The sequence below is a fragment of the Salmo salar genome, chromosome 17, assembly GCF_965601325.2.
Source record: "Salmo salar chromosome 17, fSalSal1, whole genome shotgun sequence".
Classification (NCBI taxonomy): Eukaryota; Metazoa; Chordata; class Actinopteri; order Salmoniformes; family Salmonidae; genus Salmo; species Salmo salar.
In genome coordinates, this window is record NC_138307.1 from 60,049,508 (window position 1) to 60,072,291 (window position 22,784).

The 22,784-nt window shown below is 41.4% G+C and overlaps 2 protein-coding genes and 2 long non-coding RNA genes across 16 annotated transcripts in view; 2 read left to right on the forward strand and 2 right to left on the reverse strand.

Annotated features, from left to right (window-relative positions):
- The window catches only part of LOC106576298 (transmembrane and coiled-coil domain protein 3), a 57,963-nt gene extending 56,655 nt beyond the window's left edge, over window positions 1-1,308 (forward strand). For both annotated transcript variants that reach the window (XM_014153394.3, XM_014153392.3), the window contains exon 6: window positions 176-1,308. In XM_014153394.3, coding sequence (XP_014008869.1) covers window positions 176-478 — 303 coding nt within the window. In that variant the 3' untranslated portion in view covers window positions 479-1,308. The remainder of the gene's footprint in view (window positions 1-175) is intronic.
- The window catches only part of LOC123728237 (uncharacterized), a 31,498-nt gene extending 24,588 nt beyond the window's left edge, over window positions 1-6,910 (reverse strand). Inside the window, exon 1 of the long non-coding RNA XR_006760146.2 lies at window positions 6,752-6,910. This is a non-coding gene — a long non-coding RNA (uncharacterized LOC123728237). The remainder of the gene's footprint in view (window positions 1-6,751) is intronic.
- Window positions 6,911-7,025: 115 nt separating this feature from the next.
- Window positions 7,026-15,878, forward strand: LOC106576210 (uncharacterized). 11 transcript variants are annotated; one of them, XM_082963964.1, is made up of 9 exons: window positions 7,069-7,139; window positions 11,950-12,075; window positions 12,205-12,370; window positions 12,477-12,597; window positions 12,679-12,769; window positions 12,952-13,039; window positions 13,142-13,272; window positions 13,393-13,544; window positions 13,655-15,878. In XM_082963964.1, the coding sequence occupies exons 3-9, from the start codon at window positions 12,236-12,238 to the stop codon at window positions 15,220-15,222; spliced, it is 2,286 nt and encodes a 761-aa protein (XP_082820090.1). In that variant the 5' UTR covers window positions 7,069-7,139; window positions 11,950-12,075; window positions 12,205-12,235; the 3' UTR covers window positions 15,223-15,878. The 11 variants fall into 11 exon arrangements, with proteins under 11 accessions (XP_082820092.1, XP_082820095.1, XP_082820090.1 ...); XM_082963961.1 differs by adding an exon at window positions 7,261-7,285 and having other exon boundaries at window positions 7,073-7,139; window positions 11,950-12,370; XM_082963963.1 differs by having other exon boundaries at window positions 7,139-7,285.
- A 162-nt stretch (window positions 15,879-16,040) lies between these two features.
- LOC123728240 (uncharacterized) lies at window positions 16,041-22,736 on the reverse strand. 2 transcript variants are annotated; one of them, XR_014381192.1, is made up of 5 exons: window positions 22,517-22,736; window positions 17,784-18,299; window positions 17,543-17,673; window positions 17,172-17,320; window positions 16,041-16,958 (listed from the first exon to the last, which is right to left on the reverse strand). It is a non-coding gene; the product is annotated as an uncharacterized LOC123728240 (long non-coding RNA). The 2 variants fall into 2 exon arrangements; XR_014381191.1 differs by lacking the exon at window positions 22,517-22,736 and having other exon boundaries at window positions 16,238-16,958; window positions 17,784-20,493.
- Between the last annotated feature and the right edge of the window lie 48 nt (window positions 22,737-22,784).

Here is a 22,784-nt window from a genome sequence, read left to right on the forward strand (position 1 = left end):
ACACACACACACACACACACACACACACACACACACACACACACACACACACACACACACACACACACACAGACAGATCTACAAACATGCCCCCTACACATCTATCTAAGCTGTATATAGTCAGTAACTTTAAGCCTGTGTGTCAAACTGAATGCGTGTTTTTCTGTGTTTACAGGAGGCTCTGGAATCCTGTCAGACGCGTGTCTGTAAGCTGGAGCTCCAGCAGCAGCAGCAGCAGACGGTACAGGTGGAGAACACAGACGCCAAGGTGCTGCTGGGGAAATGCATCAACATCATGCTGGCCATCGTCACGGTGATCCTGGTGTGCGTTTCCACGGCGGCCAAGTTCACCGCGCCTCTCCTGCGTAGCCGCGTGCACCTGGCGCTCACCTGCGTGGGTTTGTCCCTACTGGCAGTCATCTGGAAGAACTGGGAGCACCTGCAGTGTGCCCTGGAACGCATGCTCCTCCCACGCTGAGCTAGACTCCTCCCATGTTAAGCTAGGCTCCACCCAGTCTGAGTTTGTCCCCCTCACAATGTGGGTTTGGCGCCTCCCACACTGAGTTTGGGACTTTGGAACTCTGTGATGTTGTCATAGCGATAGATTAAATGGGCGGGGTTTACAATGTAGCCTTACACCCCAACACCCTCGTGTCTCTCCCCCTCTCTGTCTTTTGGAGTTTGGGCAGAACTCCTTTAGGGAAATTGTTTCCAAACGATGCCTGTGTGCCACTACAGTACAAATTACAGGAAAGCAAGACATCTGGGACTGACCAATCAGATGGTGGCAACAGAGGAAGCAGGACCAGTCACATACAGGATTATTGCGGACACTGATCTTTGTGTGGTTGTCAATCTCAATAGGACATTGAACTGCACTATGCAGGTGGTAAGCTTATGTATAACCTTTATAGAGAAACAAGGGGTCCGCCGATTGGTTCCTTGTCTTTTGCGGAGTCGTACTTGCGTCACCTTTATTACACTAACACACTGACAGTATTAAAAACTAATTCTCCCAGAAGACCTCTGGTTCTGATCCACACACAGTCTCACTCCCACCCCACCCAAGCCACCATGATACACATTCATCCACACACACACTGAGAGGAATGTGACTTGTGTGTCTGTGTATGTAAAGGGCGTGGGGGTGTTCTCCATGTGAGAGTGCTTTGTCTGTGTGTACCTGTACTGTCAAGTGATGAAACGTTTTATAATTGAAAAAAAAGACAAAGGACAATTTTTTTTTTTAAGTGTAAAATTGTATTTCTTGTTCTCGGGGGGGGGGTGTGTGTGTGTGTGTGTGTGTGTGTGTGTGTGTGTGTGTGGTGTGTGTGTGTGTGTGTGACGCCTGTGCCCGTGAAGGGTGGTTAATTTTTTACAAAGGAATGTGTACTGGTATGCGGGTTTGTGGATAAATGGTGTCTTATGTACTTTATGTAGTCTATTAACAGATGCAGTGGAACTGCCACGGGTCTAGTCTATCAGGGGTGAAATCACCCCAAGAGTTATGTGTTCTCTCTCCCATAGGAAATACATAGACTGACCCTTTAGCCGCTAACGTGCTAACTGTGAGTGATATCGTCTGGCAGTCTGATGGATCTGGAGGGAAGTAACCTCAGACGTGATACACACAAACCTCATTTGTGATTCATCCTTTAATACTGATGATAATGTCCTTTTTGTGAAATAGGAATTAAGCACTGTTCAGAGTGGGCTGAACAAAGGAATTGACTTCTACCAAATGTTTCAGACAGATTTGAACACTACGTTTTATGCGTTTTCTCTGAAATGTTTAATATTTCTTTGCCTTTTTACAATGAGAACCGAACAAAATGAACATTCTAAATGCCTTTGATGCTATCGTCTGATTGGACAGAGATGGGAGGGGTGGGTGGGAAGTGAGCGATGCAGCTCTGGCCCCACCCACTCTGTAAGCTACTTATCACTGTGATGATTATGATGATGATGATGGGGGCCAGGCCTGATGCCTTTTCAATGCAGCTTCTGTGTTAAATCTGATATTTTCTGTGCTTTTGTCTCTGTCTCTTTAAAAAGCCAAATTTGGGTCTATGTGGCTGGCTGGCACCTTGAGTAATATAGTATGTCATGTCCTGAACCATTGATATTTACACTGTCCATTGGTTACTCAAGAGTTCTGGCTCTATCCCAATTCTTGAATCTATTCCCTGTGTCTGAAGAGAGAGCCATATCCCAGATTCAAAGCCCAGGGCCTATAATTCCAGTGTCTAGATTCCGGTATGTTATCCCGACGCAGTAGCATTGCACGCTGTTAGGTTTAATCCGGTTATGGTTTTCCAAAACACACTTTTTAAAATGAGAACAAAATTAAATCCTCTTCCTTTTCTAGAAACATTGAGTCTTTTATCGTAGTGCTCTTCTCATCTTATCCTCTGAAGATTCATCAGAGTATTTCTACCCTGAACTGATCTCTTGATCCGGTCATCAATTATACTGTATCTACCAGAGATGATGATGCAAGGAGTGAGGGCTCTGCACAGAAGGTGACGTGATTAACCTTTTAATCTGTTTGTCAATGTGTTCTGTGTAGATTCATGGCTGTGGGGAGATGTTTTAGGTTGGGGGTGCTGTTGACAGGGGTGGGGAAGTATTTTTCTGTGCTCTTACAGTGCTGTCGACAGGAGTAATAAATTACACATTTTAGATTACACACACACACACACACACACACACACACACACACACACACACACACACACACACACACCACACACACACACACACACACACACACACACACACACAAGTATTCAGACCCTTTGACCCTTCCCAAATTTTAAAATAGATTAAATTGTCAAATTTGTCTCAAGCTACACACAATACCCCATAATGACAAAGAGAAAATAGGTTTTCAAATGTATTCAAAATAAAAAACAGAAATCTTATTTACTTAAGTATTCAGACTCTTTCCTATGAGACTCTAAATTGAGCTCAGGTGCATCCTGTTTCCATTGATCATACTTGAGATGTTTCTACAACTTCATTGGAGTCCACCTGTGGTGAAGCCATAAGGTTGAAGGAATTGTACGTAGAGCGCCGAGACAGAATTGTGGCGAGACACAGATCTGGGGAAGGGTATCAAAAAATGTCTGCAGCATTGAAGGTCCCCAAGAAGACAGTGGCCTCCATCATTCTTAAATGGAAGAAGTTTGGAACAACCAAGACACTTCCTAGAGCTGGCTGCCTGGCCAAACTGAGCAATCGGGGGAGAAGTGTCTTGGTTGTAGAACTCTGACAGAGCTCTAGAGTTCCTCTGTGAAGATGCGAGAACCTTCCAGAAGGACAACCATCTCTGCAGCACTCCACCAATCAGGCCTTTGTGGTAGAGTGACCAGATGGAAGCCACTCCTCAGTAAAAGGCACATGACAGCCCGCTTGGAGTTTACCAAAAAGCACCTAAAGTCTCTCAGACCATGAGAAACAAGATTATCTGGTCTGATGAAACCAAGATTGAACTCTGGCCTGAATGCCAAGCGTCACGTCTGGAGGAAATCTGGCACCATCCCTACGGTGAAGCATGGTGGTGGCAGCATCATGCTGTAGGGATGTTTTTCAGCGGCAGGGACCTGAAAATAGCTGTGCAGCGACACTCTCCATCCAACCTGACAGAGCTTGAGAGGATCTGCAGATAAGAATGGAAGAAACTCCCCAAATACAGGTGTGCCAAGCTTGTAGCGTCATACCCAATAAGACATGGCTGTAATTGTTGCCAAAGATGCTTCAGCAAAGTACTGAATAAAGGCTCTGACTACTTACATGTGATATTTCAGTGTTTATTTTTTTATAAATTTGCTAACATTTCTAAAAACCTGTTTTTGCTTTGTCATTATTGGGTAGTGTGTGTGTGTGTGTGTGTATATGTGGATTGGGGGGAGGGGCAATTTAATCAATTTTAGAATAAGGCTGTAATGTAACAATGTGGAAAGTCAAGGGGTCTGAATACTTACCCTCAGCACCCCTCTCTAGCTTATGAACCAAATGGCACTGTACACCATTTCACAACAAACCACTAGTCTGAATGATATTGTGAAGAAGCAGTGACCAGTGGCATTTGTTTAGCTTAAATCTAGTGACATTAATAATGTGAACATGTTGTTTTGCATACAGTGAGGGTGTTCAAACTCTCGGGCATCATTCATGTTTTATCCAATTCCCCCTGGGCAAACTTCATTATTTAGCTTGTACTCCAGTGCGTTTTGAAGTACCCTGTTTCTGCCAACTCCCATCAACTAGCTGGCAGCAGCTCCAAGGTCTGGGAGCTTCATTAAAGGCCCAGTGCAGCCACAAATGAGATTTTTCTGTGTTTTATGTATTTCCACACTGAGGTTGAGATAAAACTGCAACGATAATGCCCATTTAGTGTAAGAGCTGTTTGAAAGACTGCCTAAAATTTCTGCCTGTTTTGGTGGGATGGAGATTTGGCCAATTGGTTAATAGAGCAATAAGAAATAGTTCCAAACCTCACTGCCAATAACAGCTAATTTGACATTTTTACCTCTCCAATCACACCACTCCCAGATAATCCTGGCAAAATTATTGCTTGAGAAACGGCTCTTTACCAAGAAGCTTTTTATTTTTGACCATTGTTTTAAATTAAAATCAGTGAAGTAGTTAATTGTTAAACAAACAATTTGATACTGAGATAAATTTGGCTGCATTGGACCTTTAAACCATCTGCGTTGTGCCACTGCGGCTTAAAGTGTGTATGTGCTACCACTTAGTGGTGAGTCTACAGTAATGCAGCAGAATTAGGGGGGAATTCAACAACATAACCCTAGGGGGGAAGTAAACACTTTGATAGTCGCTGGATCCACAAGCTGTACCTTTCCCCAATTTAACTCAGACCTGCATAATTATACTCAACAAAAATATAAACGCAACATGTAAAGTGTTGGTCCCATGTTTAATGAGCTAAAATAAAAGATCCCAGGTATTTTCCGTACGCACCAAAAGCTTATTTCTCAAGTTTTTTGCACAAATTTGTTTACATCCCTGTTAGTGAGCATTTCAATTTTGCCAAGATATGCCACACATGTCAGGTGTAAACGCAGATTATAGTTTTTCAAATGAACCTCTGAATCCTTCCAGTCGCTATGCGGTCGATACTTTAAAAAAAGTACATTCTTTAAACCCATACAGTGTACCTTTGTTTGCTGAAATCCATACACTTTAATATAACGTTAATCAAATGCAACCTCACTGAGATTCAATTGGCACAGGGACATGCTGAGTTGACATCTTAGAGCAATTGCAATGGGGAAACAGTAGGTGGTTGTATTTGATTAACATTTGATTAAAACATATGGATTTCTTCAAACAAAGGCATGCAACAACAGAGGACAAACATAGGTACAGGGGAAGGGTTTAAGAGTGTACATTTTTTAAGCATGAACTGCAGAGACTCCAAGGAGTCAGAGGTTAATTTGAATAACTCTAATCTGCACTCAACTCCCTGGGGGAGTTGATACAATTGGCTTGGTCAAAGAGGAATGCCACGTTCAAAACAACTGGGAACTATGGAATCTCTGACTTCAGTGCTTTCAAGGCAACTTGGAACTCAGAAAAAAACGAGCTCCGACAAGGGAAAAAATAAAAGGCCACTCTAAATTGTGCAATTTTGTCACACAACACAATGCCACAGATGTCTCAAGTTTCAAAGTAACTGTACAATTGGAATGCTGACTGCATGAATGTCCACCAGAGCTGTTGCCAGATAATTTAATGTTAATTTCTCTTCCATAAACTGCCTCCAACGTCGTTTTAGAGAATTTGGCAGTATGTCCAACCGGCCTGACAACCACAGACCACGTGTAACCACGCCGCGTTCAAAACAATTGGGAACTCGGGAATCTCTGACTTCAGTGCTTCCAAGACAACTTGGAACTCAGAAAAAAACGAGCTCAGACTAGGAAACATCGTTTTGAAAGCTCACCCAACTCGGAATTCGAGGTCGGGAACTCCGGCCCCTTCCTCGAGTTCCGACTTTCTGACCTGAAGATCACTAACCTCGTGGTTTTTGAAGTTCCCAGTTGTCTTGAAAGCACTATAAACCGTGGACATTCAACATTTACGCATGCTGAAAATGCCTGAGCTCAAAAGTATTACAAGTAATTTGCCCTTATCAGGGAGCTTTGTAATATTCTGAGTTTGTAGATAGAGTCCAATTTCATTGACGAAATGTATAGATTTTTTGTTGTTGCCCTAAATGATTTATTTTATATTTTTACATTTACATTTTAGTCATTTAGCAGACGCTCTTATCCAGAGCGACTTACAGTAGTGAATTCATACATTTCATACCTTTTTTTTTCTTTCTCCATACTTATATCTCGGTGTAACGTAAACTCACTGACTTTTGTACATCGCCTTGGTCTGTTCAATTGACCTTATTTTAGCGCCCAAAACACGTAATACTTCCAGATCAACTGTAATGTCAATACCATTGTAAAGCACAATTTCTCCACTTTCCAACAGAATCAATTACATGAACTCCACGCTGCCCGTTTCTGCATGATTCAAGAAGGCAATGAGATCCGTCGGGTCTTTTTAAAAATGGCGGGTGGGGAAGCGAAAATAATGCGTGGTAGTGAGAAGGAGAGATGTGTGTGGCAAAACTGCTTTTTTTCACTCGATCTGTCCAACTTATCAGCTTATCGCCTCTAAAGTGTAAATAAAACACTATAAAGAGTTTATATAATGTGTCATTACTTACCTATTTGAAGGTTTGTGTCGAATTTGAATCAAGTTTTTAGGGCGGTGCTAAAGTGATCTTCAGAAGTAAACAGCGGCTTTGAGGGTCATGATGCTTGCAGTGATGATGCAAAAAATGACTAGGTATACTGGTGGAGAGAGATTGTAATGACAGAAATAGTTGCTTTATGCGCGCTGTACGTTACGGCATGACACGTCACGATGTAACGGAGGGTGAGTTTTTTCAACTTTTCTCCAATACTATAGACCCATTACCATGTCGATCAACGCTTGAATAGAAACGTAGTTCACACCCCAGATTTTGAAGTCAAAACAGTCCCTACAGTCAAATTAGTTTTCTTTGCAGCCTCGTTTGAATGTCGCGGTTGAGCAAATTTGTACGGAATGGGGTGAGTTTACGTTACAACGGAAACAAACGTATTATTGGTAAAACGAAAGTTAGATGATACAAACCTCAATGATTTAATGATGGTTGAAATGATTTTCACCTGTATACATTTGATCTACTAGGGCACTGCAATAATAGTAGTGGAAGGTAAGCATACATATATATATCTATGATGTACAGAAAGTTTTGTTTCCAAATTAATTGACATTAATTGTTATTCTAACATTTAGTTCACGCCCTCCATGACCACTTTAGAAGGGGTCCAACATCGGGCAGCGTTGTCTAACATTTGTATTGCTTTGGGGAGGGTTCTGTGGTTTTTGATGGGCACAGGGGATGGTAGTGCTTTTTCCCCCGGGTTTACATTCACCCGTTTGAAGGTTTTACTTCATCATTTCTTGCAACCTAGTAACATTTCCTCATCTGCTTACATGCGCCTCCCCTATATCAGTGTTTTGGTACTTTTTTAACTTTTATTTATTGTTTTTTACTTAACACGTATTTTTCTTAACTGCATTGTTGGTTAATTAAGGGCTTGTAAGTAATCATTTCACTGTAAGGTCTACTACACCTGTTGTATTCAGCGCATGTGACAAATAAAATGTGATTTGATTTAAAACTGCAGTGAAAATCCTATTTGAATAACAGCGCAAAAGCCCTGTGATTTTTAATATTTCATTCCATTCAGATAATTTCAAATCAAATCCAATTTTATTTGTCACATACACGTGTTTAGCAGATGTTATTGCGGGTGTAGCGAAATGCTTTGAGTACTCTCGACAGTTCATTAGGTATAGAAAACATGCCAGTCTGGCTGTATTTTAAGTTTTGATACTCTGATGCGTTTTCTGTTGCGGATCATCATTCTCCCAAATCGTTTTATAATAATGTAACCACATCCTTCCAGCAGGCACAGTCATTCAGGATAGCGTAATACGTGCTCTACCTCTCTGACCGAGTGGCTATTCCTCGTGGACCTAAAACCCATAATGCTTAATAAATAGCCTATAGCCTAGATATTTGTCATTTAACTTTTTTAAATGCATTACCTTTTATGTGTGGCATAAACACATCATTTAATTTAATCTGACGAAGCTATTTCAAAAGTATCCTGTATGCTACCTGCACATATGTCCCAAAATATAATTCCAGCATCCAAACTGTACAGGTTGTGGTGTTGAAAACGCAAACCATGATGTTGATGCACCCGATGTGGCAACCTGGTCTCAGAGCATTTCGTATTATTCTTTACATAAACCCTAAACACTCTATTTCATGTGATACAGCATGTTACGTTTCATATGGTATGTATTAATTTGTGGATGTCTTTCACCCATTTCGTATGATATGTTACGAATTACAAGACATATTATATTTGATGACCGGCTCGATTCGGTCTTATGTAGCAAAATTTGAAATAAGTTTGTTTTTTTTTTTTTTACATTGGATAAAAGTAGAGACACAGAGATAGAAAATGGTATATCTTACACACTACAGTTGAGGAACAATGGGAAAGTAATTATGCTTTGAAAGTTGATAAACTTGTAACCTCACTTTTGAGAAAATGGCCCTTGAATGTTTTGGTACCTACTAGAGAGCTCTTCTTTGTCTACACCCATTCAGCAATCATCTCTTTAAGGATTAACATGTAAGGCTATGTACTTAACTATGTACTCAACAACCGAAGATTTCAAGACTAAAGGCTGGTTTATACTATTGGTGTGTTCTTAAATTTAATCTGGATTGCCAGAGTGTGCTCTGGGTGTTCGTAAACACAGAGCGTTGTCAGACTGTCTTACTAAATTCAGAGCGTTTCCCTCTCGGAGCGTTCAGAGCGTTTACTCGACGCTCTGGCCGAGGAGTAGGGTTGATCTGAGTGTTACTATCCTGTACTATCCTCATCATGTTACTATCCTGCATGAATATCCAGGTACCTAACCGACCAGGTTCAATGTTAGCGGGCTAACATTAGGCTATAACTAGCAATGCAAATGGCTCTGAGATATTAATAATATTACTACACAGATCATACACATAACATTAGCTAGCAAGCTAATAGTACACTTTAACTTGACATGAAAACAACTTTCTAACAAAATTAGAAACAACCAAATACAGACATTTGAAGGAGATGTATCTTCTGCTTGGATAGTTCCATCTGTGCTAATGACTTAGTGTCTTTAATTCCAGTTTGTCTACAAATGTATAATTTATATGTTGGATTCGTGTCTCCATCTCAACCAAAAATCTAAGTTAAAGAATAGGACTAAATCAAACTTTTGCTATGAGAGATGGGTTTATTTACAGAGCAATTCAGTTGAGAAATTCCTGTTCACATAAAGTAAAGTGCGACCTAGGTTATTCTGAATTGTTGAATGAATCCCACGTATTCTCAACCATTTGAGACAGAAATCACTGTTATGGGATAGGCCTTTTCACACCGCCTCATCATTATTAGTTTCACTATCTATCATTTTATTTTCTACAGCCAACTATGGAAGGTTTATTTCAATCTGGTATTTAAAAACATATATATTTTTACTAATCTCACTTCTGCAGAAAGTGTCTCACTGTGAGTAATAGGTTCCCAAATGGCCTCACAATTGACCATTTCTTTATTTCTCTCCTCTGAAATGGTATTATTGTGAAACACACTTCCCCTTTTCTAGTAATTGGCAGGTGATTGGCAGAATGAGTCAGAAATGCTGTTGTAGTTTAGCTGTGAATGTCGGCTTGAGAGAAATGCCACCCTCCAGAGTTGTTCTGATACTCTCACTGGAAGTTTTTTAACATATTTATAAGCTTTATATTAAAAGAGCAAATATGAAAATATATGCTGACTATTACTTGTTTATACATACTGTACAAAAAAAACGGTGCAATTCAGTGATCTCTAATTGTCTACATTTTTTCAAACATAGCTATTTACTCTATTGCAAAAGTGATATTTAATTGTGTTTGGTTGTCAACACAACCAAATATCAACATTTGAAGGAGATTTCTCTTCTGCTGGGATAGTTCCATCTGTGTCACTGACTTAGTCTGGCTTAATTCCAGTTTGTCTACAAATTAATGATTGCTATGTTGGATTCATATCGCCATCTTAAGCAAAACTCAAAGTTAAAGAATTGGACTAAATCAAATCAAACTTTAAATGCACTTTAAATAAAGTTTGATGTGATTCAGTTATATTATTTTACTTAGATTTTTGGTTGAGATGGAGATGTGAGCAACATATTAACTTTGAAATCAACCAAATCTTAAAACCTTAGGCCTATATTTATTGTGTATTTTTAGTTGAATCCTGAGTTGAATAGAAACAATAGCTTTTGATGACTTCGCAAATGCTATAGCCTAAATAGTATCATTAATGATATATGTTTCACTCAAGTATGGTTACATTTCATTTGATCAGTTCAATCTTCTCTCTGAAATGACTTCGATAGTGAATTATATATTTTTAATTGGAGCATGTGTAATAATCATTCTCACGATAGCACATTGGTAGTGGTCACTGACAAATATCAAAGCTAAGCAGGGCTGGGCTTGGTTAAAACCCTGGATGAAAAACCATATGGTAGCTGTAGATATATTAATTCTCCAGTAGGAGGTGCTGCCCAGCCTATTGTTTTTTTCTTATAGTGGAAATAACGTTGAAGATCTAACGTTGTTTCAACCGTACAAATTCAAAATATTTCATACAAAGTTTGACAATGTTGAAAATTGGTTACCATGATGACATAATCCTGTGGTTGAAATTTCACCCGCAAAACAAGTTTACGTTGATGACTTTTTGCAAATCCAATGTATTCTTTTTGCAAATCCAATGTATTTTAAACATAGATTCCATGTGACAATACGTTGACAAATTACATTGAAACAACGTTGATTCAACCAGTTTGTGCCCAGTAGGTATGCTTTCCTTATTGGTTGTGGTGCACTGGCACGAAACCTGTTGGTGGAAAATTTGTTGCAAATATAATTATAGCATAAACATTTTGAAAATCAGATTTCCAACTAGCTGATCATTGTCTGCAGCCGGTTCTGATCGTAGTGTAGGTCTAATGAAACAGGAAGGGAGAGTTAATTAGTCCGTGGTGGTCGGCAAACCCTTAACCTTCTGGCCCGTAGCCATCGACTGTGCCACGAAAGCATGCTGAAGTGGCAAAGTTGATATCCAGGTTTATAAACACAGGGTCGCTACAGTTATTGTTATTTGTGGACGTACATTTTTTTTAGTTAATTCTATAAGGGGAGAGGGTGTTAACTTTTTCTGCAGTACAAGGGCTGGGTCATCTGAAAATATTAACATTGGGGAGGGGTGCATTTCTTTTATGGCACCTCAAGTTGTTTGTTTGTTTACGGTGAGGAATGAGATCTGGCTGTTCTTTGTCAAGGGGTAAGGCAAACAAGGAGGTAAAGTTAAAGAGGGAGAGCGTTGCTGGGATGTTTAACTTTCCCACGTTTGCTTTGGTAGAACACCTGAGATCAGGGGAACTTTTTGCCCCTTTTTTTTTTACTCAGGCAGCATCCAGGATAGCTGGCTGGATATGAGTTTATCTAGATCTAAAGGTTGTCAGTAGATACACAATACCATATCCTCCTCATAGGACAACATACAACCATGTACTGTACGTCCACAATAATGGACTATGTTGTACTTTATTTGATAAACCTTTCAAAGCAACACTAGAAGCCTAGCATCGATTTTATGAATGGAGGCCATGGCAGGATATTCTGTTGTCCTTCTGGCTAACACAAATCTCTCAAATCTCTGTAACGTCTGTTATATAAACCTAACGTCTGTTCAGATTAATGCTGGAGCATCCACTATAAAAGGCACTACAATTGGGAAGTGAAGAGTGGTCAAACTTTGTTGGCCCTGCCAGAAAAACAACGATCTAGAGAGACTTCTGTGACCCTTCTAAGATACAAAGGTGCACTATGTTATATCATATTAAACTAGATAGAAATATTTCACAGTGTGAATGAAGTACATTCTTGGTATGGGAATTGGCAATGGGGATTGGTTGCTTTACCATTGGCATTTTCCTATGCCTTCACAGCGAGGGATCCAAGTGTGTACATTTTGAAGCCATGAGCCGCGGATTCAGTGAAGTTCACCGTTCCTCCACAGTTTCCTCTGTGACCAAGCCCACATACGTACTCACCACAGAGTGGGCGTGGTTCTGGGTGGACGAGTACGGCAAATGGGTCCAGTACGCATCCATTGTAAGTGGTGTGAAACACTCAAACAGGCTGACGTGTTACGAGGACAATAATAGAGACGGTAAACTGTTGTTCCCCTTGAATTTGAGTTATTTTCTATAAATCACAGAAAGAGAAGCACAGATTGTCGTCCATCACCAGTGAAGACCTTGAGAAAAGGTACCAGGAGGATCAAAGTGCTGTGGTGAAGTTCACTGCAGGCCAGCAGTCTTATGAGCTGAGTTTCAGAGGTAACACACATCAACGCTCTTGCACAAAATATATTTAATTTACAACAGACATGGTTCAAATAGTTATTCTCATAATTACAGACATGACGCAAAAAAACAAAAGATACGGTACTGACGGTACTGTAAGGATGGTCAGGCGTCGTCCTGTGTTTGTTTCAACTGCAGACAGCAGGTAATGTACGGATGAGGATGAGCTAAGAGGATGGTCACCATGCTCGGTATTGAACCTAATAAACACTCACAATTGCATAATCAATATTTGGGTAATAAGTGGAGAAATAAATATAGGTATTCAATTGAGCTACTTATTTTCTTAGTGTTGAATGTCATGTTCTCTTTTATATTTATCCTCAGGACAAATAGAACATGCAACTCCTCTCAGAATTTCAGAGATGTTCCTGGATTTTGGGACAAGTCTGCCATACCTGACATTGGATATAAGGTCACTTGTTTACATGTGGTTATTCTGCTTAGGCTTACAGGAAGGTTAGTGTTCAACTTTTTGTTTTAGCAGTGACAACTATTTTGTTTTCCCCTCCTGCAGACAGTCAGTCCCTGTCAGAACTCAGAAGAGTATCAGAAGGTCCAGGCACTTTTCAACAAGACCATGAGGGGCTTCAAAATCACCAGCATCGAGAGGGTCCAAAACAGGGACCTCTGGGAAGTCTTCCAGTGGTATTTTTACATCAACTCTCACACACTATCCTAGTATGTTACTTCCAAAATACTAAGTAAACCCTGGCTTGAACAAGATTATGGGGAAGCAGCTAATGTTTTTACCCCTGTTTTTTTTAGGAAAAGAAATTTGATGAAGAAAAACAATGGGGGTAAAAACAGCAAGGAGTTATATCTCTTCCACGGAACGGACCCAAAACACGTAGACGCCATTTGCAGAGATAACTTCGACTGGAGGCTGTGTGGAACCAATGGAACTGTGTATGGCGAAGGTACCTCATGTTAACCAACTGTCAGAAGTGTAGTCAGATTTTAGAAGCAGTCATGATCTCATTATAGTCAGTCATTCTGTTTTACTGATGATCTTCTCTGTTTGTTTAAGGGAGTTACTTTGCCAGGGATGCCAAGTACTCGCACATCTTCACCAGCCACTCAGGAGTGAGGTCCATGTTTGTTTGTCGGGTGCTTGTTGGCGACTACACATTAGGGAACTCGAACCTCCGTCGCCCCCCTCCAAAAGGCGAGGGAAGCCCGACTCTCTATGACAGCTGTGTGGACAATGTCCTGAAGCCATCCATATATGTGGTGTTTGAAAAGCACCAGGTGTACCCCGAGTTCCTCATCAAATACGATAATGGCGTCATGCACTTGTCCTCTTCGGCTCCAGCTCCACCCAAAACTGTCTCTATCCAATCCACTTACATAGTCCAATACCCAACATCCAAACGGATTCAGGCAGCAGCTGCTGCTACGCTGCCAGACTCTCGAGTTCCATCCACTTACACTTTGAGTCCATCTCAAGCAGCCACCACTTTCTATAATCCAACCAATTCTCTTCCCCCTTCACGTCTCCCAAAACCTGCCCGAACCCCACTGGGATTCAGTCAATCTGCAGTCATCATGAAGCCAGCCCCAAGTTCTCAATTGGTGTATACCACCCTAGGCCAAGCTAATTGGTCTTACACTCCCTCATTCAGCAAACTCCCTCATAAACTCATTACCCAAGCCAGCACCCCCTCTCGTACACCCAGTACCCCCTCTCCTACACACCCTACCCCATCCAGTACCCCCTCTTATACACTAACTAGCCCAGCCAGTACCCCCTCTTATACACGCATTACCCCAGCTAGTACCCTGTCTTATACACGCGTTACCCCAGCCAGTACCCCCTCTCGTACACCCACTACCCCAGCCAGTACCCCCTCTCGTACACCCACTACCCCAGCCAGTACCCCCTCTTGTACACCCACTACCCCAGCCAGTACCCCCTCTCGTACACCCACTACCCCAGCCAGTACCCCCTCTCGTAAACCCACTACCCCAGCCAGTACCCCCTCTCGTAAACCCACTACCCCAGCCAGTACCCCCTCTCGTACACCCACTACCCCAGCCAGTACCCCCTCTCGTACAACCACTACCCCAGCCAGTACCCCCTCTCGTACACCCACTACCCCAGCAAATACCCCCTCTCGTACACCCACTACCCCAGCCAGTACCCCGTTTTATACACCCACTAGGCCACCAAGCATCCACTCTCTCACACTCACTCCCTCAGCCAGTGCCCCCTCTCGCACACTCATTACCCCTGGCACTGCCCACACTCGCTCAAGAAACCCCTTTCGCACACTCTCTACCCCTGCCAGCCCCCCTTCTCGCACACTTTCCCGTTCAACTGACACACCCTCTCAGGCTCACACCCGCTCAACGACTATTACTCGCATGCTCCCTGCCAGCAGTAACTCTCACCCACTATCCCCTTCATCCTCATTGAGCACACCTTATCACACACTTTCTCACTCATCATACACCCCCACTTACACAGACTCTTCCACACTCTCGGGGACTCACCACTCCACATCGAGCACTACTTCTGACACATCTTCTACTATCACATCATCTAGAGTGCAGAAGTTAATTAAACAATTTGGTGGTCAAAGTTCAACCTGTTGACAATTTGTAGTGTTTCTGAATGATAATTGCATTTTCATGTCAAATATGCATAGTTGGTGTGTTAAACCCTTGCAACCCTTACAACAAACAAGAATGATGCTCAACACAGCAGGTTAGCGGCACCTTAATTGGGGAGAACGGTCTCGTGGTAATGGCTGGAGCGGAATAGGTGGAATGGTATCAAACACATGGTTTCCAGGTGTTTGATGCCATTCCATTTGCTCCGTTTCGGTCATTATTATGAGCCATTCTCCCCTCAGCAGCCTCCTGTGATGTTCAACTAGTAACAAGGAATATGATGAGCATGTTTCCTTTACTCTGGGACCTCTGGTCTGCTGATCCTTTACTCTGGGACTTCTGGTCTGCTGATCCTTTACTCTGGGACTTCTGGTCTGCTGATCCTTTACTCTGGGACTTCTGGTCTGCTGATCCTTTACTCTGGGACTTCTGGTCTGCTGATCCTTTACTCTGGGACTTCTGTTCTGCTGATTCTTTACTCTGGGACTTCTAGTCTGCTGATCCTTTACTCTGGGACTTCTGTTCTGCTGATCCTTTACTCTGGGACTTCTGGTCTACTGACACATTTTGTAAAGTAGTTGGATTTCTGTGTTTTCTGTGTATTCAACTAAATAAACTAAATGATCAATAGAAAGTCATTGACTGGATGTTTGTTTGACTAGTGGTGTGGAGTAATGCAGAATAAGTAGGGTGCAGTTCAGCAACATCACCCCTAGGGGGAAGAAAACACCTTAAAAAGTAGAAAAAAACATTAACATTTTTTTTATGCAGTTGTGCGTTCAGAAATGACCATGACTGCATTTACACAGGCAGCCCAATTCTGATTATTTTGTCAACACATGATATATGCCATTTATCAGACTCTTTTATCCAAAGTGATTTACAGACATGCGTGCATTCACTTTACGTATGGGTGGTTCAGGGTATAAAAACCACTACCCTGGCATTACATGCGCCATGCTCTACCAACAGCTAAAAAGGACACATCATTTCAAAATAAAGTCCATAAATACAATTTATTTATACATAAAGGTAATTTCCCCCTAAATTTCAAAAGAAAAAATGGACTACCAAGACGTATAGATTATCTAGTGATGCCATAGGTTTACTTTTTGCTTCCATTTTAGTAAACTGTGATCTTCTTGTCCTTGATGGAGGTGCGCGTGGTATGGAGGTCATAGAGCCGACCCAGGGTGGTGGATGAGAGACGAAAGTCATCAGACCTGGCTGAAACGATGGATGTGTCAGGGAGTTCAGGGAGCCAAACTGTGCAGAAGCATGTGTCAAGGTAGGTCTGGGGGTTCTCTGTCCTGTTGGGCAAGGAGATCTGAAACTTGCATTGTTAGGCAGCACAGGGGTGGTTTGTGAGTGTAGCATGACTGGAATAGGTTGCCAGTGCATGTTGTGGTGGCTCTGGTTTTGAACAAAGTTAGGTGGTGGAACATAGGTCCCAGGCCTGGACCCTTCCCTGTACTGAATAAGGTACTCTGCGTAAACCTGGTACTTCCCGACCACCACAAATACAGAGGGATTGTAGATATCATCCACACAGATGTCATAGGAGATGGTGTGACTTCCGTCTTTTGAAGGGGGGCAGAGGTAGCTGGAGTGTCCTTGCGTGTAATTTCCCACCAGCACATGACAAACAAACATGGACCTGACTCCTGACTGGCTGGTGTAGCTGTTGGAGAACTTGGCATCCTTAGAGAAGTAGCTTCCTGGAAAGAGATGGGTTAGAATTAGAACAATCACAGTGACAGTGTGACATTACAAAGACATTTGTTTTGTCAACTTTTCCACTGTATTTCCACAATGTGACGTGAAAGAGAATAGCAAAAAAACATGTTGTCCAATGCCATTTCCACGTAACATAATACATTGTTATATAAACTTAAAAATCTGTTAGATATCACATGAAATGCAGAGCTCACCTTGCCCATAGGGCGTTCCATGTGTTCCACCCATCCTCCAGTCTATGTTCTGCAGGTATATAGCGTCCACGGGTTTAGAGTCTGTTCCATGGAAGAGCTGCTTCTCATTCTCCTTCCCTGCATTTGTCTTTCTCATCACATCTCCTTGCCTTGGGAGAGGAACAACAGATTCATTTGTCCGTATCTTCATTGGCATGTCACCTCATAGCATTTGCAAGTGTTTGCTACTAGAATCTAAGTACCAGTTACCATTAACATGTTACATCTGTTTGCATATGTTATGTTGTAACTGCTTTGATTAATGCAGTCAATATGAACATGTTTCTTGGGTAGATTACATTTCTTTTGGCATGAGGAGTTTGGATTCTTACCACGAAAAGACCTCCCACAGGATCCGATTCTGCACCCTCTCAATACTCTTCACACTGAAGCCAGTCATAGTTTGATGGAAAAGATCCAGAATATTCTTGTGCTCAGTTGAGGAACTCTGCAGAGCAACCCTCTAGAGAGAATGCATTTGAAAATAACATAGTTTTACCAATGTAATAGCTTTATAATGCACTGCCTTCTGACCAGATGGAAGATCTTATGAGTTAAAAAGTGATTATGAACCTTGAATCCAGTTTCAGGTACTGAAGATTTATCCCAGTGACTGGGTAAAGCTTTGGATTTCAGCAGGCAGTCACCAGAGTCTTTCTTGCTGAGGATGAGTAGAGAAAGTTAGACAGTGTTATAAAAAAATACAATCAGTACAGTATAATCTCATCCACCTGGCAGCTCTCTCTCCTAATTTATATCCAATAGCAATTGAGCCCAGGGACGAGGTTAGTGTAGTCTACTCTACAAGATCTTTTACCAAAGTGTGTTGTCACAAGCATCATTAGTATCCCTGATTGCCTGGACGTTGCGGTAGGTGGACAATATAGATGCCACCAGTTCATTAGGTACTCCCCTCTGCTGCAGGGTGTTGATCAGGTGGGGCTCGTATAAGTCATGAGACCTGCCACAATCCACGTCTGCAGCACAGGTTCCTGTAATGTAGTGCTCATAGACATGGAGTCTTCTGCAGCTCCCTTTGTCAGGACAGTAGCCATACTCTCCACTACCTTTGTTGTATGTGAAGCAAACCTGGAGACAAATACAGACCACTCCTGATGAGGGATTGATAAGGACATTGGATAAGTGCAAACTCTGTTTAAGTGCATTGATAAAAGAATGATCTAATAAAGGTAAATGAATCAATAAACCATGATGAATTATTAGTCATACAGCATGGTTAATGAATAATCAATGTAATGATCAATGTAGTGATGGATTGTTCTGATTAGTTCCAGAAAGTCCAGGAACCACTGGAGAGGGAAAGAAATGTGTGTATGCAATTAGTATAGAGAGCAGGGGACAGATGGTAAAGGGAATAAAACTTCAAAGGGTTCCTAACCTTGAGGGAAAGGAACAGGCTGAGCTAGATAGTGATAAACAGTATGTGTGAAGTCAATGGGGGATGCAGGTCACTAACAGTTTGTGTGTAAATGCATGTGCGTAAGTAAGCAAGAACTATAAAATGACTGTTTTGTTATCCTGATGCCAGAATGTTCTCTGAATAAAGCTACAGAAACCTTTTGCAGAAAGCTGAGTCCTTGCCTAATTATTTAACCCATTGTCTTACAAACCTTGGGCATTAGTCAAGGCGAATTGATTATTGATTATTATCATCAAGATATAAAATTCCTTTAACAATTGGTCCTTCGAGCCGGATCTCAAAAACTGCCGCTGTCGTTCCAAAGAGACACCGAAACCGTGCACGGGCGGATGAAATATCCGTAAATCATAGACCTGGCCCTTTACTGTGGGTTCTTTACAGGCCGGTGGCAAACTGGTGCGATTGATGTGAGAGTGAAAGGCGGGAGCAAGTAGAGGATTTTAATGTACTCTGGGTGTTAGACGCTGAAATTGGTGAATGTTATAGCTGGTGACCTGGGGGGGGGACTGTCACGTCCTGACCAGTAGAGAGGATATTTTGTTATTGTAGTTTGGTCAGGACGTGGCAGAGGGTAGTTTATTTATTTATTACGGGGTTTTATGGTCACTGGTCTGTTTGTATTTCTATGTGTATGTTCTAGGATAGTTTTCTATGTGTAGGTTGGGTGCTGGACTCTCAATTGGAGGCAGGTGTTTCTAGTTGCCTCTGATTGGGAGTCCTATAAATAGGTGTGTGTTTTTGTTTGTCACTTGTGGGTAGTTGTTTGATAGCACTGCTTTTGTTGAGCCTGCTGCTCTGTTCCTGTCGTTAGTTTGTTTATTGTTTTTCCTGTGGATGCTTTGCTCGTATATATTAAAAAGATGAGTATCTACATTTCACCTGCTGCAGTTTGGTCTCTTCAACACGGCTGTAATTATGACACAGGCAGTAAAACCTAAAAATAAAACGGGTTGCAGTGTTTGTCTATGAGCGAGATAAAGACAGGGTTAGGATAGATACGTATGATCATTCTAGCAGAATAACTCTATATTGTGAGAAGGAAAATTAATGGGTGTGATACACATAGAAAACATATTGCTCAAATCAATAGTCGAATTGGAAAAAAAAGCTGGTTTGTTCTTTTAAGCGTGGGATAGAAGCAATGTGTCATATAGCATACGAATAATTATTCTTTGAAATAGAAAAAAGAGCTGGTTTGTTCTTCGAAATAGAAAAAAGAGCTGGTTTGTTCTTTTAAGCGTGGGTGATATAGCATACGAATAATTATTATCTATGGGAGAAGTGAGACCTAATATGGCGGAGTGAGAAACAGATATTATTGTCAACAATTACATTAAGCAACAGATAAATAGGCTGTTAACTAGGGCTTTACGACCCCTGGAAGATAGTTTATAGTTGCATACGTATGCGACCTAATGTCCGATCAATATCCCCTCTATAGATAAAGTTTCGAGAGAGAGTAACTATGCTGGGATGAGTGATTGCGTGTGAGGAGAATTCTGTCAACAATCGCGAGAAAAAGACAGGCAGTAAAACCTAAAAATAAAACAGGTTGCAGTGTTTGTCTATGAGCAAGATAAAGACAGGGTTAGGATAGATACGTGTGATCATTCTAGCAGAATAACTCTATATTGTGAGAAGGAAAATTAATGGGTGTTGATACATATAGAAAACATATTGCTCAAATCAACAGTCGAAATAGAAAAAAAAAAAGCTGGTTTGTTCTTTTAAGCATGGGATAGAAGCAATTACGAATAATTATTCCCCAAATTCTAGGTTAATAATAATTATTCTTCAATTCTAGCTTAACGACGGTAAATAGCATACACATAAAGATTAACAGCGAGTAGACACTGATTGTATTTGATCCAGAGTTGTTAAATTAAAGCACATAGAATAAAAGATAGTTTAACCTGTTAGGGCTAGGGGGCAGTATTGACACGGCCGGATAAAAAACGTACCCGATTTAATCTGGTTACTACTCCTGCCCAGTACCTAGAATATGCATATAATTATTGGTTTTGGATAGAAAACACCCTAAAGTTTCTAAAACTGTTTGAATGCTGTCTGTGAGTATAACAGAACTCATATGGCAGGCAAAAACCTGAGAAGATTCCAAACAGGAAGCGCCCTCTCTGACAAGTTGTTGTTCATCTTGGCTCTTTTTATTGAAGACTGAGGATCTTTGCCGTAACGTGACACTTCCTACGGCTCCCATAGGCTCTCAGAACCCGGGAAAATGCTGAATGATATTGAGGCAGCCTCTGGCTGAAACATATTATCGCGTTTGGATAGTGGCTGGTCAGAGTACTCTGAGACTCACGCTCGTGCACGAGGGCACGAGATGTATTTATTTTCTCTCTCTTTGTACGTATACAGGCTTTCCCGGTATGAATATTATCACTTTTTTACAAGAAAAATGGCATAAAAATTGATTTTAAACAGCGGTTGACATGCTTCGAAGTACGGTAATGGAATATTTTGAATTTTTTTGTCACGAAATGTGTTCTGTGTAGATTCATGGCTGTGGGGAGATGTTTTAGGTTGGGGGTGCTGTTGACAGGGGTGGGGAAGTATTTTTTCTGTGCTCTTACAGTGCTGTCGACAGGAGTAATAAATTACACATTTTAGATTACAAACACACACACACACACACACACACACACACACACACACACACACACAGACACACACACACACACACACACACACACACACACACACACACACACACACACACACACACACACACACACACACACACAAAGTATTCAGACCCTTTGACCCTTCCCAAATTTTAAAATAGATTAAATTGTCAAATTTGTCTCAAGCTACACACAATACCCCATAATGACAAAGAGAAAATAGGTTTTCAAATGTATTCAAAATAAAAAACAGAAATCTTATTTACTTAATTATTCAGACTCTTTCCTATGAGACTCTAAATTGATCTCAGGTGCATCCTGTTTCCATTGATCATACTTGAGATGTTTCTACAACTTCATTGGAGTCCACCTGTGGTGAATGCAATTGATTGGACATGATTTGGAAAGGCACACACCTGTCTATATAAGGTCCCACAGTTGACAGTGCATGTCAGATCCAAAACCAAGCCATAAGGTCGAAGGAATTGTACGTAGAGCACCGAGAGATCTGGGGAAGGGTATCAAAAAATGTCTGCAGCATTGAAAGTCCCCAAGAAGACAGTGGCGTCCATCATTCTTAAATGGAAGAAGTGTGGAACAACCAAGACACTTCCTAGAGCTGGCCGCCTGGCCAAACAGCAATCGGGGGAGAAGTGTCTTGGTTGTAGAACTCTGACAGAGCTCTAGAGTTCCTCTGTGAAGATGGGAGAACCTTCCAGAAGGACAACCATCTCTGCAGCACTCCACCAATCAGGCCTTTGTGGTAGAGTGACCAGATGGAAGCCACTCCTCAGTAAAAGGCACATGACAGCCCGCTTATATCTCCGTACTTATATCTCGGTGTAACGTAAACTCACTGACTTTTGTACATCGCCTTGGTCTGTTCAATTGACCTTATTTTAGCGCCCAAAACACGTAATACTTCCAGATCAACTGTAATGTCAATACCATTGTAAAGCACAATTTCTCCACTTTCCAACAGAATCAATTACATGAACTCCACGCTGCCCGTTTCTGCATGATTCAAGAAGGCAATGAGATCCGTCGGGTCTTTTTAAAAATGGCGGGTGGGGAAGCGAAAATAATGCGTGGTAGTGAGAAGGAGAGATGTGTGTGGCAAAACTGCTTTTTTTCACTCGATCTGTCCAACTTATCAGCTTATCGCCTCTAAAGTGTAAATAAAACACTATAAAGAGTTTATATAATGTGTCATTACTTACCTATTTGAAGGTTTGTGTCGAATTTGAATCAAGTTTTTAGGGCGGTGCTAAAGTGATCTTCAGAAGTAAACAGCGGCTTTGAGGGTCATGATGCTTGCAGTGATGATGCAAAAAATGACTAGGTATACTGGTGGAGAGAGATTGTAATGACAGAAATAGTTGCTTTATGCGCGCTGTACGTTACGGCATGACACGTCACGATGTAACGGAGGGTGAGTTTTTTCAACTTTTCTCCAATACTATAGACCCATTACCATGTCGATCAACG

Excerpts from the sequence above, each read along its gene's own strand:
- LOC106576210 (XM_082963962.1), top strand. The coding sequence starts at position 12,158 with ATGGGGATTGGTTGCTTTACCATTGGCATTTTCCTATGCCTTCACAGC. Across the intron at positions 13,040-13,141 it reads TACCTGACATTGGATATAAG|ACAGTCAGTCCCTGTCAGAA; the intron begins GTCACTTGTTTA and ends CCCCTCCTGCAG. Across the intron at positions 13,273-13,392 it reads CTCTGGGAAGTCTTCCAGTG|GAAAAGAAATTTGATGAAGA; the intron begins GTATTTTTACAT and ends TGTTTTTTTTAG.